Genomic DNA, 17935 nt, shown 5'->3' with positions numbered 1-17935 from the left:
ACTTATAATCATTATGACGTGCGTCACGCAAGTGACAAGGTTCCTATTGGAACCACCCAGGAGTATGGATTGAATGTGATGTAATATATAAATCATTGAGTTTCTTCCATGCTTTCAGGCGGCAAAATGAGCGCTCGAATTACTGAAGAACTTCAATTGTATGTGTAGATTTGCAAGAATACTCCTTTCATCAGAATCTTGTTTTGTTTCTTGTATTTCATGCGAGTTTTGTGACACGCATAAATGTAACAAGGCAGGGGCGTCATATAGGGGGGACAGGGAGGGGCATTTGCCCCCCCCCTGAGTTTGAGATTTATATAGATTTTATCAACAGAATAGTAGCAAATCAGTGAAAAACGCGAAATTTTACTTATTTCAAGGGATCTTACCCCCCCAAGCAAAATTTGAAATGACGCTTCTGTAACAAGGTTCCTATTTCTTAAATGAGAAATTTGCTTTGTTTCTTGCGTTTCAGGTGATTGTCTTGCTTTGAAAATTGCTTGGGAAATTACTCCCACCCCCTCAAGGTCAAATCTAGATGCAGGTGCGTGGCAACGGACACGCTGTCATGGACAGATAAATATGCGATAAGGTAACCGTGGCAAGTAACACGAAATTCCAATAGTGGCAAGTAACACCGTGGCAAGTAACACGCAAACATTCTAGCTGTTAGCAAATAAAAACTAAAATTTTGTTAGCTGTTGGAGCAACCAACTGCACATACTGATAGAAATAAAAGCTACTGCTAGAAATAGAAGAGATTCAAATGCTTCAACAAAAGTGAAAATATGCTTCGTAGGAATTGAATCCCGACTATGAAAAATTATAATATATGACCGCAGTGAGATTTGTACACGGACTCCCACGTTAGTATTCCATGACTTTACCGTGTGAGCAGCAACTATTTGCTTGCTTTCGTCTGGTATATCAATGCATTTCGGGCACCACTTTGGAACATGAACATGAGCATTGAAGCGAAATAATTAGGATGATGGGATTGACAGTTTGAACTGTCCACTATTGAAAGGCTAGTGGAACAATAAAACATTACGCAATCTCTATTTTATATACAACCATTTGCACTAATGATAACAATACCGATTTCCTAATTAAATTCAATGTATAGATAATTGTTGAGGTGAGTTGATTTGGAGTTTAGCGTCCTTTTCAGCAGCGAGGCTATATAAGACGGGACTTACTGATTAACATGGAATCCGAACCACATGAGCTCCAGACGGGAATCGAATTAGGAATTCCTACACCCAAGGTATAGATTAATATGTCTTATATAGCAGCTAATATTCTTACTATAAAGTGTAAAATAACTAAACATTTGATGTAAATAAATGAGAAACCTAAGGTATTGCAGATTATTGAAATTGCGATATAATTCAATTTTAAGAATTATACATCTATATGATTGTTCAAGTTGCTTTATAAAGATGCAGATTAAGAATTATACTATTTTTTCAATGAAATGAAATTAAATCTTTAGTTTGACGTTCCATGCTTATGTCGGCTAGGTAAAGGTGACGGTGATGGTGAGAAATGAAAGAAAACTGTGGAAGGAAGAAAGTGGGAGGAAACAGGAGAACCCTGAGAAAACCCACCCACACATTGTTTCTTCACAACAAATCTCACTTTGTGCAAGCTGGGATCGAACCAAGGACCCCATACACCACAGAAGAACGCTCTACCACTAAGCCACAGCAGCCCTATGAAAAATACACCCATATTTATTCTCTCCCTCTCTCTCTCTCTCTCTCTCTCTCTCTCTCTCTCTATATATATATATATATATATATATATATATATATATATATAGGAATAGGTATCATGAGCATGAATAATTTTCATTTTGGACATATGGTTTCAAGTTAGTATTTAACTCAGAACTCTGTTCTCAATGAGTTGAGTTGATTTGGACTTACACGTCCCTTTCAACTGCAAGATTATATGAGACGTGGACGTATTCATTAACGTAAAAAACCGAACCACATGAACTCCTGCCGGGTGGCGATAATGATGATTTTGAGTTTAATGTCTCGATCAGAAGCAAAGGCTATATGAGGCGTGGACCTACTGATTAACATGGAATCCGAACATTAGCTCCCACCAGGAATCGAACTCGGGGCTGCCATGCTATCTCCCGCCAGGAATTGAAATCTGTTCTCATTATAAGAATGTTAGCATTCCTATTTTATCGTTTTCGTATAATTTGATGGACGTGGCGAATAAATATGACTCAGCTTTGAAACGTGACTTTTCATCTTATTTTGTTTTTTCAACCATTTTAAAATTGAACTTTATATTTTACAAAAAGCCATTCCTATATTGAAAAAAAAATTACTATATTCAGGCTGGAACCGCCGCTCTCTGTTTCTAGAACTTCAACAGCATTATTAAAGAATCTGACCACAGAGGGAACTCACAAAAATGCGTTTGATATATTTGATAGAATCTCTCCAAGCGCAGGTTTACACTTGGAGTTTTAAATAGATATTTTCTATCTTTTTCAGTAATTTCAACTGAAGATATAGATTGATTTTGCATATTGGAACTTTGCGTGAAATGTGAATTGTATGTTCATCTCAAAGATACATTATTTTCTGTTCTTTCAATTTTACGTATTTGTGAGTGTTCCTAATACCTGTGCACTGTGTGGAGTCATTTTCCCTCAAATTTTCCTCGGAATTTTCTTCGCGTAATTATCTGACAGACTAAAGTTTGATAACAATCAAAGTTTTTTTTTTTTGCTTCAAATTTTCTTATTTTGCTTTATTTTTCTCAAAAATCATAAATAATTCTATCCATCACGACACTGGAACTCACTAAAGAAATAATAAACATTTCTGGCCAGAGTATATACACTTGTTTTATTAAAAACTAAATTACAGTGTAACGGTTTCGACAACTTAACGTTGTCTTCATCAGACACTAACTGAAAGAGATATCTTAGAGCGTAGATATTTATACTAAAAGTGAAAGTCCTAGTATGCATGGGAAGCCACCTGGGTCGTACTTCCCCGGGCGTCATCTTTTGGTTTACCTGCCCTAACTTAATTACCCTCCCACCTGTGTTTATCTTTTCCAGACACACCTGTTGTTTATACTTGACCAATTGCCTTAAAACTTTCTCTTAATCTTCCTCTGATGCCTATTAGATATAAATAACACTATACTCCATGCAACTGATTATAAATACTGCAATATAAAAATATATAGTCATAAAAAATAAACTATAAAATATAACAATATATAAAACTCTATATAACTATATACAATATTAAACTATATATAATATTAAATATATGAATATAAATTACATATAAATATGTTCAACCTTGTTTTTTCACTTCAATTTGTTCCAATAATTTATCCCATAGATCATGTATTAACAGTCCACGTGTCCAGTTCATTAATTTGTCACTTTTCTCTTTTTTTTATCCTTCGTGGATCCTTCTTTATCCCTTTCTTATCTTCATTAATTTGTCACGAAAGAAGTGATGTGGATTACAGCACCAAAAGAAACTTCATAAGGAATATGGAGAGAAGAATAGAAGAAATAGATACTGAAGAGGAGAAAAAGAAGGAGGACATAGAGAAGTTCCACAGCTTACTAGAGCAGAACGGGTACAACAAACAGAAGTTAAGGAAGAACAGAATTGAAAAGGAAAGAAGGAAAGGAATGAGAAAGGAGAGAAAGGAAGAGGAGGAGAACAAATGGCACGGGATAAAGAGAAGATAGAAGTACTAAAGAACTTACTTAGAAGAGGTGGTGTGAAGACGTACAGAAAAGGAGGAACAAGAATTTTGGAAGTGATTAAGAAAGCGAAAAGTAGAACGAAGGAAATATGTGAGAAAGATGAAGATGTAGTGTATAATTGACGTGTAAGGATTGTGATATGATATACATAGGGGAAACAGGGAAAAAACTTAGGGAGAGAATTAAACAACATAGGGATGATGTGAGACTTAAGAGAGAAAATAATGCCATATATAAACATGTTTAAAAAAACTGGTATGATATAGATTGGGAAGCTGTAAAGGGGCTAGAAAAGGAGAATAGACCAATGATAAGGAAATGGAAGGAAGAAGCACGATGGATAAAGAAAGAGAAAAGTGACAAATTAATGAACTGGACAAGTGGACTGTTAATACATGATCTATGGGAAAAATTATTGGAACAAATTGAAGTGAAAAACAAGATTGAACATATTTATATGTAATTTATATTCATATATTTAATATTATATATAGTTTAATATTGTATATAGTTATATAGAGTTTTATATATTGTTATATTTTATAGTTTATTTTTATGTCTATATATATTTTTATATTGCTGTATTTATAATCAGTTGCATGGAGTATAGTCTGTTATTTATATCTAGTAGGCATCAGAGGAAGATTAAGAGAAAGTTTTAAGGCAATTGGTCAAGTATAAACAACAGGTATGTCTGGAAAAGATAAACACAGGTGGGAGGGTAATTAAGTCAGGGCAGGTGGCCGAAAGATGACGCCCGGGGAAGTACGATCCAGGTGGCTTCCCATGCATACTAGGACTTTCACTTTTAGTATAAATATCTACGCTCTAAGATAGCTCTTTCAGTTAGTATCTGATGAAGACAACGTTAAGTTGTCGAAACCGTTACACTGTAATTTAGTTTTTAATAAACAAGTTTATATACTCTTGTCAGAAGTGTTTATTATTTCCATAAAGAATTATTCATTACTACACTGCTTTGTTACGGAAAGCACAAAGATATAATAATATATTAAGAAAACTGAGTTATTAATGAAAATATGGAAGTTATAATATATGCGAACTTTTTATTGCGGATGACGATACGTGGTTCTACTTCTTTTTTCCTCGTGAAAGAAAGAAAGCCTCGGATAAAAACCTTAGTAGTTATTTTAATCCCACTTAAACATCAATTTCCGTCTTATATACAGCTGTAGCTATGAAATTAAACAATATGTATGTTAATAATAACATAGTAGAATTATTAAAGAAGCTTCACGTTAAACGTCCTTAGTTGTGTTCTGTGTTCAATTAGTATAACAATGAATAATGTAGATGTAATATGTAGATACAGTGTGCACTCACTCAGAGAAACACCACCATCATAACTTTCCTCTCTTGGGTAGACTTCTTCGGTAAAAGATACGACATTGCTTTCTGGAAACAGAAATGAAAAATTAAGAATCAAACACGTGTATGAGAATATGTATATTTTGTACCATAACAGTATTACTTATTAATACCTCAATTCATATTGTATACATGATATATAAACTACGGCAGCATGCTTATCGATAACATGATTATATTTTAGCTTAGCAACTTTTTTTGGTTAAATATCTTCGTTGCATGATTCACAGATTTCTTTTTGTTCCTCACATAATGAGTAGCAAGAAGTTTTCTCTCATATTCGTGCTTTGTCTATCAACAAAATACTATACATGATATATATGTAATGAGAATCCTGTATGATGTTCTATTTTTATATATATTTACAAACATAATTCCAGATATAGAAAAACGCCAGTTTACACTGGAATAGCTAACAAATCTAAGATGATAACTAATACAATACTACTACTACTACTACTACTACTACTACTACTACTACTACTACTACTACTAATAATAATAATAATAATAATAATAATAATAATAATAATAATAATAATAATAAGAAGAAGAAGAAGAAGAAGAAGAAGAACAAAATAACATCTAAGTAATTGCAAGAAATGTTAATATTAGCTTACTAGAATTAACCACTAAAATGACGCCTTAGTACAAACTTATATGCAGCTTTAGAACTGAATAAATCTACGGGTGTATGTGATATTTCGTTCCATAACTTAGGAAGCCTCTAGAACGGAGAATGTTGAACTATTGTAAGTCTAGGTTATACTATAAGAAAAAGATATTATTACGTATTTGACTGAATGGAATTCGGAAATACAATTCTGAGAGTTGCGTTTCGGACAGAGTTGCCCATATGTGAGCTTATACAGATATTTGAACAGTTTATACGGATTGGATATATATATATTATTGATTTGTATTTGATATATATGGTATACGGTTTACAGATAACTCCTTTTGTGACGAGTGTCAGGTAGTCGAATATTTAGTGTTCGTTACAATTGTTTGTCATAGCCCGTGTGCGAGGTACTATGAAACATACTATTGAAAGAAATAAGTTCAAAACTGAGCTTAGCCGGAGTAGGATAGTAGGAGCTACCATTGTCCAGATAGGTGAACAATAGTTTATTTTAGGAAAAAATATTGGCTTTGAAAACGTTGTTAAGGAAGAGAGCTTTCGTATTTCTGTTAATCTGTACAGATGTCCTAGGATGAGCATCGATTGCTTAGTGATAGTGTTTATGTGTTCTGTAAAAGTTAGTTATGTGTCAATAGAAACTATGAAATCACTATGACTATTGACTTTCGTTATGGGACTATATATTCTATAAGGTATGTACAATATTTGTCTTTAGGGAAAATGTTATGGATTTACTCCTATCCACTAAAATAAATCTTAGTGAAGTTATGTGCAGCTTCAGAATTAAATAAATCTATTTTCTATCTTGCGTTTCGTTGTATACCTAGGATGCCTCTAGGACACAGAACGTTGAATGTCTAGAACGTACTGTATGAAAAAGATGTGTATTATGTGTTTGTCTGAATTAATTCAATTTTAGGAGTCAGGTGTTACACCAAGAGGAAAAAATATCTACGTAGTTTTGAAATAGCTCGGAGCCTTTTCCCTGAAGATTTTGCAGTCGTTTGCAACTAACAAGATTTTGCTGCAAATTGAGTACAAATGACCATTCTTAGAAAGGACTGAACACAATGCAACCTGAAATACAGTAGAGTAGTTTGAGTATCATAACTTAAGGGGCTTCTGGGATAGTCTATACGTTTTGAAACTCTAGAACGTGTAACGCCCGATCTCTCCTACAGTTTAAAATACCAAAAACTTCGTACACGATTAGATCTGGTGATGATCTACCTATGTTCTAAATTTGGTAGCATTAGGTGATTACTTTCAGTCAATATACGATGGCAGGCACACAGACACAGGACCTTACTTTATATATCTGTACCTGAGAGCATGAAGTGCGTAAGTCACAAATCCTTGTTTTCCAGGAAACAGCAAAAAGACTTACTTAAGCACTAAATACATATTGAACATACTACATTATATACTTGGTTAATTACGTCATCTATCCGTAGAGAACGAAACAACCAACTATTCGTTGCAGAACTCCGAGAAATATACAAAACTGTTTTTAACTCATTTTCGCGAAAATTGGACTTAGGCACTTCATGCTCTCAGGTACAGATATTAATAAGAAATACGTGCATTTATATTTTATTATTAAAATTAATACAATTATTTTATTAACCTTTGTTATTTGACACTTATTATTATTTTCACTAACAACAATGAATAATAATAATAATAATAATAATAATAATAATAATAATAATAATAATAATAATAATAATAATAATAATAATAATAAATGACCTGGGAGACCATTTTTTACTTTGACATTTAGACTGATTGTTAAGGTATTACACTAAAACATACACAATTAAAAGGTCTTCTGAAAATCTTTTCCACGTTGAATTCGTTTTTTTTTTTTAATTTAAATTTAAGCTTAGATATAACAACTTGAGCTACTATACCTTCACTAACTCCGTCAAATATATACGTAGAGAAAATATGTTGGTACCGTTGGAAAGCTCTGATTATGATCTATAGTTTTTATTCCATGTTTTGTACGGTATCTTATATTGTTTTGTGATTATCTTCCATGAAATGATAAAAATATAAGAAGAAACTGAAATTTCGTAGAATGGCCGCCATATTTGAAAATGGCGGCATAATATAGAACGTTACCAACTTTTCTTACTTTCAGTATCCATTTCCTTTAATTTGATACAAAAAGGAATTTTCTAGTCTCTTATATTTTTACATATTTCAGTATAAGAAAAATATGATATTTTCGCGTCGACACCATATTGAATTTCAAACTTTTCAACTTATGTCCATTTTGCCAGATCCATACCCAAGATTTTCTCCATGGCTTAGACACATCTAATTCGGATCTGAAGAGTAATCTAGTCATCTCAAAATTTATACGAGTCTTGTGGTGAGTGACTGGATCAATAAGCTGGGTTTGAAATACTGAAGTAAATATCATATTTACCTAATTTGGCACAAAATAACTATTACTTGTTTCCAATCTTCCCTGCATGTTTCAAATATCAGTGGGTGCTAACATCAATATTGTGTAATTCAATCTTTTTGTCAATATATACCATTAATTCCTAATCTTGTCAGGGTGATGTTGTGAGAACTCAAGAGGTACATTTTTCTGCTAACGTAGGTTTAACTGTTATTGTTCTTTCGTTATTTCTGAACTTTCAGATGCTTTTAAATTATATACTTACTGTCTCCTCCTAAGAAAAGAAAGAAACACAGACAAACAACCTTCATGTTTTGATCCATTATGCTTATTGTTCTCAAAGGATTCTTCATTTAAAAATACGTATTTATAACTTTCCATTATCATTTGTGTTTCTCATTTCAACATAATAACATCAAACATGAAGGACAGTTTACAACTTTTCAGGTTCATAACAACGCTATGATTTATGTTAAAATTGATAATATTTCGTAAGAAAGGTGACAAGACTATCCGTAGAAGATGAAATAAATTGAAATATAAACAATTTCACAATTTAGATAGAAGCAATCGTGTAATGATGACAGTGATGCTTGGTGACCTTCTTCCATGCTCTACAAGTTTGACTTACTTTACACTCACGTAGCTTAATGGAAAAACTCCAACTTGTTTGGTGTTCATATAAACAATGTTTACAAATGTTTCAAGTTAAAAAGAAAAAAATACATAATACACACAGAAAAAATGCGCTAAAAATAATTATACTACAAAAGGAACTCTAAAGTCATTTCACTCAAATTGGTTACATATTGGTAAATTTTAGTATTTTTTAAAAATAATTAACGAACGTGAAGTCTACTTCTAATATTGACACTTTTATAGTACAATAGCATTTCGAAAATCACAAATCATAATTTTCCAGTTCCTGACGAACTCATGTGACCAGTGAAACTAAAATATTCAAGCTGGAGCTACTTAGATGTAGTTCCATGACCACTGCAATAGTAGGGCGTTGATAAAACGAAATTTATTGCTAAATTTCGCCAATCAAACTGTTATCTCCAGGAAGATGTAAAAAATAATACGGAAGGGAAATGAGTGATACTGTCGATGGAGAAAGTTTATATCGTTGTGGCCATTACCAAATCAGTCACAACAAACTATGTAGATGACTAGTTTTCGATATTTATATAATATTATCACTGAAGATATAAAACCATTCTCGTCATTAGTATACTACCATTATTGGCAGGCCACTAGCTGTAAACAGTAAAACTTACAAGTATCATGGTCTTAAGCTAACCTCTACATCTTTATGTAATTTTTTTTTTCTGTTTTAATAACGTTCATTAACTATAACCTCCTTCGGTTCTCCCTTGTTTCTTGCCACCACATCGTGCATCACGTTCCTCACGACATAGGACATCCTATAATTCTTTCTCAGCTAACGTCTCAACTAGTTCTTCTTCGTCCTTTTAACTAAATCTAAAATTGTTTCTTTCTCCATAATTATGTCTAACACTTCTTGATTCATTTTCTTTCGAAACAGTTAATTATAATTAATTATCTCCATTTTTCTCCACATTCACACTTTGAAAGAGTAATATTTTACATCGCTTTTGGGTAATGTTCAAATGTCTGCTCCACAAGTGCAATACAGAACACGAAATATAATATGAACCTTTTTCTTAACTCTTTATTCAAGAACTCAGAACAGACTTATTAGCTTCTTTCATCATTTTTATAAGTGCTTTCATTTTCACTCTCGTACTTCATGTCTTCGATACAACCCAAATATCAAAAACAAGTCATTTGTTCTATCTTCTCCACTACTATAAGTGCAACAAATGAAGCCATAGTTAAGCAAGTTTTTATAAAAATCCGTATTTGGTCGTTGATTATAGAGTTACGAGACAGATTAATCATGTATACTGTAAAGAGTATTGTAGAGTCACGAATAAATAATTTTGTCTTGTAAGTGATAGAAGATAGAGAAAATATTCACAGTTCTGTTCAAGTAATTTAAGTCCATCGAAAGACCTGCTGCTTTCACGTGAGGTATCCAAGCAAACGGCTCTCCGAAGCATACCCTGTGTTTTCTCAAAGCAATCTTGGTTTCGATACTAACATCTTGGTTTGTAAGCTTAATGTTTTCAAATAGAGAGAGAAAACAGTTCTTTAATTTGTTTTTACGAAAAAGAGGAAATAAGCAAAATAATGAATAAGAAATAGTTAACAAATACATTATTACTTGTTATAACAAATTTGCATATGAAAATATTTACGTTCTATCTTAGCAGTGTCTAACTCTTGCAAGTGCTTGCAAGAAATTCTCCCAAATTTACTTTACCCTCCCTAAAATACATAGTAGTTTACATCACTTGGTGGCAACCTCTGCCTCCTATTAAAACAAAATCAAACTGTATCTGCTTAAGTCTGCTGCCATAATTTTGTACTTTTTTAAAGTTTAAATACCCACGATCGTTCACCGAGGCTAAGAAAGACGGAAATGATGGTAATGAATGAAGAAACAGGGATAAAATTGGAAATCCTACGCACACGGTGTTTGTGCACCACAATCCAGTTGCGCGAGCTGGAATCAAACCCAAGATTCCACGCACCGAGGTGAGTACTATATCTCTCCGAACGAGAATGCATTCTTTGCTATGTCAATTAATTATTACACTTCGAAACTGTGCAATACAAAAGTGTTGGAAGTCTCATAAAATGGCTACGTCGTCAGTGTGTCGACAGGTATCAAAACGAAAATGGTAAGAGATATCGACACGTGATTTTGTTATTTTATTTCATATCATTATTTATATTTTTATGGCAATCGATTCATTATTCCAAGAATAGGTTTCATCTCCTCTGTTAATCTTCTATTTAAATCAGAGGTGAGGGAAATCGACCGTTTCCGGTTTCAAAATTGATCAGCATAGAATAAAAATTGTAATAGATACGAACAAGCATTTCTTTCTTTAATCAACTCAATTTCCGATTTCAACATTAATATCCACAGAGCCAAAAAAGTAAAAAATATGAAGAAGCTGTTTTTCGGAATAGACTCATCATCCAAGGAATAGACTTCTTGTCCTCTGTAGTTCTATATTCAAATTGAAACTGATAGTGGTAGACTCCGCATCAAAAAATTGCGACACCTAACGCCATGCAGCTAGGCCACCCAATATACACCTTATCCCATAATCGTGTCTGGCAAAGAAACCCCCTCCCTCTCCTCCTTTCTTCTCTCCATAACTAAAATTAGCTAACAACATGAACCCAATTCTAATTTCAAACTACACACGCATTACTATCGATGAAATGAAATAACCAAACAAAGACGAAACAAGACTCATAAGTTGATTTAGGGAGAAACTGAAACACACACAATGAAAAATTGAAACCAATGGATGTATATTACACAGAGGTTCAGATATGAGCCAGAAAGAGAGAGAGAGAGAGAGAGAGAGAGAGAGAGAGAAGGCGAGAGAAGGCGAGAGAAGAAGAAAATGAAGAGGAAGGACAGATAAAAATGTGGAATTTTAAACTTAGTAAGAAAACAAAATAACTTTATAAAGTTCCGTTACCAGAAATCCAACAGTAATATAGAAATAACGTTTCGTTTATATTTTTTTCAGGACTATTAGAATATATAGAGGATGCTTGAAACATTCATTAAGTCACTTTCAAAAAGGATAGCACACTCAATTTCTAGTAGAACTGTAGATCTCTCAGACACATCTAAGATAATGTCAAAAGTTTACCACACATGCTTTGTTTCCGCGTGGTTCAGTTGTAAATTCGGTAGTGTTCATTGGACGTACTGATGCAAACCACATTCTAATAAACCCAGTAGGTAGCGTAGGTCATATCTTCCATTCCAGACTACTAATGCAAAGTGAACAAAAAAAAAAGAGAGAAAAAAACGAAAAGAAAAAGGAAGAAAGAAAGAAAGATAAAATTGAATAAGTGCTATTTTACTGGTAAATGTTTATCAGAAATATTAAAAGTTCTATATTAAAAGTCCAAACCGTATTATTATGAAAAGTTACAAATGTTCAAATGGAAAATTGAATGTTCCTTATAGATGTAGCAAACCTTGCATCTTTCAAATTTCAACGTGAATAAATCACATTGAATTATAGGATGGAAATAAATTTGTATCGAACTAGTATAAATAAAATTTTGTTTGCAAATAACCATGAGGTTGCCATTTTCTAGTCTTTTCCGAAGATTTATCTGTTCCGAACATCCAGTCTCACTTTCATCTCTTGCGGATATAACGTTGTAATTTGCACAGATAGAATGAACACGCTAGAGCTCAAACGGATCATACTGTCAGTCGGATGATGTTGGTTAGCTTATGGACCACCACATGCTCGAGGATTCAAAGCCGTAGTTATTCGACTGAGACTCGGTAACCCAGATGATAAAAAAGATATTTTGTTTATTCCTTTGCGTTTAAACAGTATTTCTTTCAGAGATGACCAGGACTGGAGATGTTATCCTCAGAGCACAAAAACTCGATGTTGAAGTTGGCAGTTAATTACATTTTCCAGACCAGGTCTATTGGTCTTTTGCTCCGTTTTTACTTTGGACAGGCACATGCACATGAAGTGCGTGTGTACGTGAGAGAGAGGGTAGAGAAGTGAAAGATGCAAAGACAGGATAAGGAAACATCAAGAAAGAGAGACAGAGAGAGAGAGAAAGAGAGACGAATATCAATATGAAACATACTTATCATTACAGTGTATGATGAAGAACAAACACACTGCTTATTCGAATTCTCGCCAGTGATGCTTTGTAAGTTCTCCAACTGAAGCTAAATAGCTGTTTGCAGCCATTATTTTATGCGAAAAATTTATATTACCTGACGGGAAATCGAACTTAGATTTTTCGCTTGGAAGTCTGATACTTTAGCACTACACCACCGATTGCTTTACCCAAGCTTTGTCCAACAAATGCTGTAATATTTCTTTTTGAGAACGATAACACGAAAAGTGTTTACTGCAGATCAATTAAGTGTTTCGAATATCCTGGTAAATCCCTTGCCCTTTTCCAACCAACATTCGTAAATCGTCACTATCAGGATAAAGGTGTTTGCTTCCACATTCTTAAGCATTGCGCGTCTAATATGAGAAAATTCTTCTTATTCTTCACTATCACTTTGCAAAATTTGCAAGTTTGCCGTGAACAGGATTCGAACCTACGCTGGACAGCTGTACTAATCATAACTCCATTACGTTACTGCTATACTATCATGCCACCTGAAACTACAACCAAATATCACTTACTATTTGTCCCTAATAAACATTTAAACATTTTAAACATTATTATTATTATTATTATTATTATTATTATTGTTATTATTATAATTATTCCTAGCATCAATTGGCCGCTTTGCTGGACTAAATTGAGAAAAAATAGTAATATCATCCGTTTTTCAGTCACTTTTTCTATTACTAATGCGCTCTTTGATATCGGTCATTTTCGATGACTTTTATATTTCCCACGTTGCGGAGCACGGCATCTTTAGTGTCATTGTTCATCTCAGCCACCCAGAAAACTATGAATTCGACAATGATATTGGTTATTTTGATCATTTTTATACGTCTTCCCCTCCTCCATGTTGCGGGTGGAATTTGGATTCAAACGGCATCAGATGTGTCACTGTTCATCTCAGCGACTCCAAAAATTATAGATTCGATACTAATATCGGCCATTTTTCGTTCTCTTTTAAATGTTGTTATGCTTCCTCCTTCCTTTAGTTACACCATCAAAATGATATGAGGAAAACCATCTCGGGTTCGAACTTCATCTAGGTTGAAAATTTTATCGAGATTGGTACGGCGGTTCAAGAGTTATTAAATTTTATATATATATATATCCCTTTCCCATTCCCATTCCCATTCCCTAAGTTCTAGCATCAAAGTGAAATAATAAAAACCATATCAGGCCCGAACCTCATCTATGCTAAGAATTTGATCGAGATAGGTCGCGTGGTTCAAGAGTTGTTAAGTTTTATTTATTTTCATATATATTTCCCCTCCCCTCCTCTCCCCTAAGTTTCACCATCAAAGTGATATGATGAAATCTACTCCAGGCTCGAACTTCATCCATGTTCAAAATTTGATGCAGATCTGTCCGGTGGTTCAAGACTTATTAACTAATTAACATAGAAACTTTTATTTTTATTTGCATTGATTTTTGTATATCTCACCGTCCTCCCCCTTCCCTATATTTCTCCATCAAGGTGAAATGCTTAAAAGCATTCCATGCACAAACGTTATCTATGTTGCAAATTTCATCCAGATTGGTCCTTTGATTCAAAACTTATTAAGTTTTCTTTATTTTTCATATTTTTCCATTCTCCCCCTCCCCTAAGTAACACCATCTAAACGAATAGATAAAAATACTCCCAGGTCCGAACATTATAAATGTTGAATATTTGATCGAGATCGGTCGGGTTGTTCAAGAGATTATAAGTCACAGTCACTAATTTTATAATATACATTATTATTATTATTATTATTATTATTATTATTATTATTATTATTATTATTATTATTATTATTATTATTATTATTAGTGTCTTTTTGAATTTACACGGTAAAATTACTGCATAATATGATTTATTTCTGTATTTCTTCTGGATTGAATGTGATTTTTTTTATTAGTGGGCACTAATTTCTCTCTAGGTCATCGAATAAATTAATTTCGTTGTGCAATTAGGTGCAAAAAAAATACAGGAAGAAGCTTGATCTTTCCAATGATCAAGGCTAAAGTAAGTAGTTGTTGGGTTGTAGTTTCAGGTGGCATGATACTATAGCAGTAACGTAATGTAGTTATGATTAGTACAGCTGTCCAGCGTAGGTTCGAATCCCGTCCACGGCAAACTTGCAAATTTTGCAAAGCGATAGTGAAGAATAAGAAGAATTTTCTCATATTAGACGCGTAATGCTTAAGAATGTGGAAGCAAACACCTTTATCATGGGGGGCCCCGGTGGCTCAGTATTAGAGCGTTCACCTCTGGTGCTAGGGGTTTCGGGTTCAAACCCTGCTCCCGCCAAGTGAACTTTGTTGTAAACAAACACCGTGTGCATGGGTTTTCTCGGGATTCTCCCGTTTCCTCCCACTTTCTTCATTCCACCATTTTATTCATTACTCATCATCACCGTCTCCTTAACCTAACCGGCATAATCGTGGGACGTAAAACTCAAAAATTTCATTTTTCATTTACCTTTATCATGATAGAGACGATTTACGAATGATCGTTGGGAAAGGGCAAGGGATTTACCAGGATATTCGAAACACTTAATTGATCTGCAGTAAACACTTTTCGTGTTATCGTTCTCAGAAAGAAATATTACAGCATTTGTTGGACAAAGCTTGGGTAAAGCAATCGGTGGTGTAGTGGTAAAGTATCACACTTCCAAGCGAAAAATCTAAGTTCGATTTCACGTCAGGTAATATAAATTTTTCGCATAAAATAATGGCTGCAAACAGCTATTTAGCTTCAGTTGGAGAACTTACAAAGCATCACTGGCGAGAATTCGAATAAACAGTGTGTTTGTTCTTCATCATACACTGTAATGATAAGTATGTTTCATATTTATATTCGTCTCTCTTTCTCTCTCTCTCTGTCTCTCTTTCTTGATGTTTCCTTATCCTGTCTTTGCATCTTTCACTTCTCTACCCTCTCTCTCACGTACACACGCACTGCATGTGCATGTGGCTGTCCAAAGTTAAAACGGAGCAAAAGACCAATAGACCTGGTCTGGAAAATGTAATTAACTGCCAACTTCAACATCGAGTTTTTGTGCTCTGAGGATAACATCTCCAGTCCTGGTCATCTCTGAAAGAAATACTGTTTAAACGCAAAGGAATAAACAAAATATCTTTTTTATCATCTGGGTTACCGAGTCTCAGTCGAATAACTACGGCTTTGAATCCTCGAGCATGTGGTGGTCCATAAGCTAACCAACATCATCCGACTGACAGTATGATCCGTTTGAGCTCTAGCGTGTTCATTCTATCTGTGCAAATTACAACGTTATATCCGCAAGAGACGAAAGTGAGGCTGGATGTTCGGAACAGATAAATCTTCGGAAAAGACTAGAAAATGGCAACCTCATGGTTATTTGCAAACAAAATTTTATTTATACTAGTTCGATACAAATTTATTTCCATCCTATAATTCAATGTGATTTATTCACGTTGAAATTTGAAAGATGCAAGGTTTGCTACATCTATAAGGAACATTCAATTTTCCATTTGAACATTTGTAACTTTTCATAATGATACGGTTTGGACTTTTAATATAGGACTTTTAATATTTCTGATAAACATTTCCCAGTAAAATAGCACTCATCCAATTTTATCTTTCTTTCTTTCTTCCTTTTTCTTTTCATTTTTTCTTTTTTTTTATTCACTTTGCATGTGTGTTAAACTGTTGACATTTTCTTAGATGTGTCTGTGTGATGTACAATTCTGCTAGAAATTGAGTATGCTATCCTTTTTTAAAGTGATTTAATGAATGTGTCAAGCATCCTCTACATATTCTAATAATCGTGAAAAAAATATAAACGAAACGTTATTTCTATATTACTGTTGCATTTCTGGTAACGGAACTTTATAATGTTAGATTGTTTTCTTACTAAGTTTAAAATTCGATATTTTTATTTGTTCTCCCTTTTCATTTCCTTCTTCTCTCGCCTTCTCTCTCTCTCTCTCTCTCTCTCTTTGTGGCTCATTTCTGAACTCTGTGTAATACACATCCATTGGTTTCAATTATTCGTTGTGTGTGTTTCAGTTTCTCCCTAAATCAACTTATGAATGTTGTTTCGTCTTGGTTTTGTTATTTCATTTCATCGATACTAATGCACGTGTAGTTTGAACTTAGAATTGCGTTCATGTTGTTAGCTAATTTTAGTTATGGAGAGAAGAAAGGAGGAGAGAGATGGGGTCTCTTTACTAGACACGATTATGGGATAAGAAGGTGTATATTGGGTGTCCTAGGTGCACGGCGTTAGGTGTCGCAATTTTTTTGATGCGGAGTATACAAATAAACTATTCCTGGTTTGAACGTTGATCGCTATAGAGCGGAAACAGTAATAGAAAGCGAAAAACAGTTTCCTTGGAATCCATCCAGTGTCTTCACAGCGGATTTTACCTTCTCCTGTATCTCTCTAAGTGGTAGAAATTTGCTACTACTTCCAGTTTAAATATTGATCCCTATAGAGAAAAAAAGGTGAGAAATACCGTGAAGTAGACTTCCCGGATCGATTAAACGTCCAAAGAAAAGCTATCAGTTCGAGTTTTATCCTTATATGTCCACCAGAAATTGTAGAAATAATTTTATTCGATATCCAGTTTCAATACTGATTATGGTAGTGCAAGACGGTAACACATAGAGAAGCAATTTTGCAATATGGACTTAATATCGCAGGTATAAGTTTCATCGAAAACTTTATTGCTACCGGAAGTAGTAAAAAATGTATTACTACTTCCGATTTAAATATTAATTCTTATAGAGCAAAAAAGGTAATAGGGAACGACAAACCTTTCTGTTTGTACATGGGTTTAGTATCTATATAGATTTGATCTTAACTTTATTTCTGTACTAAAACTGGAAGTAATAACAAATATTAAATCTTTGTCTTTAATATTGACTGCTACGTAGTAATAATTGTAAAACATATCAATAAACTGTTTTTAA

At 33.6% G+C, this 17935-nt stretch overlaps 1 protein-coding gene across 2 annotated transcripts in view; it reads right to left on the bottom strand.

Moving 5' to 3' along the window:
* The window catches only part of LOC145662804 (trypsin-like), an 83571-nt gene that overhangs the window by 44774 nt on the left and 20862 nt on the right, over window positions 1-17935 (bottom strand). The window contains exons 1-2 of one of the 2 annotated variants that reach the window (XM_081728693.1): window positions 8480-8564; window positions 5111-5182 (exon numbers count right to left, since the gene is read on the bottom strand). In XM_081728693.1, coding sequence (XP_081584819.1) covers window positions 5111-5182; window positions 8480-8537 — 130 coding nt within the window. In that variant the 5' untranslated portion in view covers window positions 8538-8564. Of the gene's footprint in view, window positions 1-5110; window positions 5183-8479; window positions 8565-17935 lie in introns of those variants that run through there. The other variant, XM_081728694.1, reaches the window with a different exon arrangement.

Source organism: Thermobia domestica, chromosome 10, assembly GCF_964235325.1.
Source record: "Thermobia domestica chromosome 10, izTheDome1.hap1.1, whole genome shotgun sequence".
Taxonomy (NCBI): Eukaryota; Metazoa; Arthropoda; class Insecta; order Zygentoma; family Lepismatidae; genus Thermobia; species Thermobia domestica.
The sequence above is the reverse complement of the archived record's forward strand: the minus strand, read 5'-3'. Positions and strand labels throughout refer to the sequence as shown.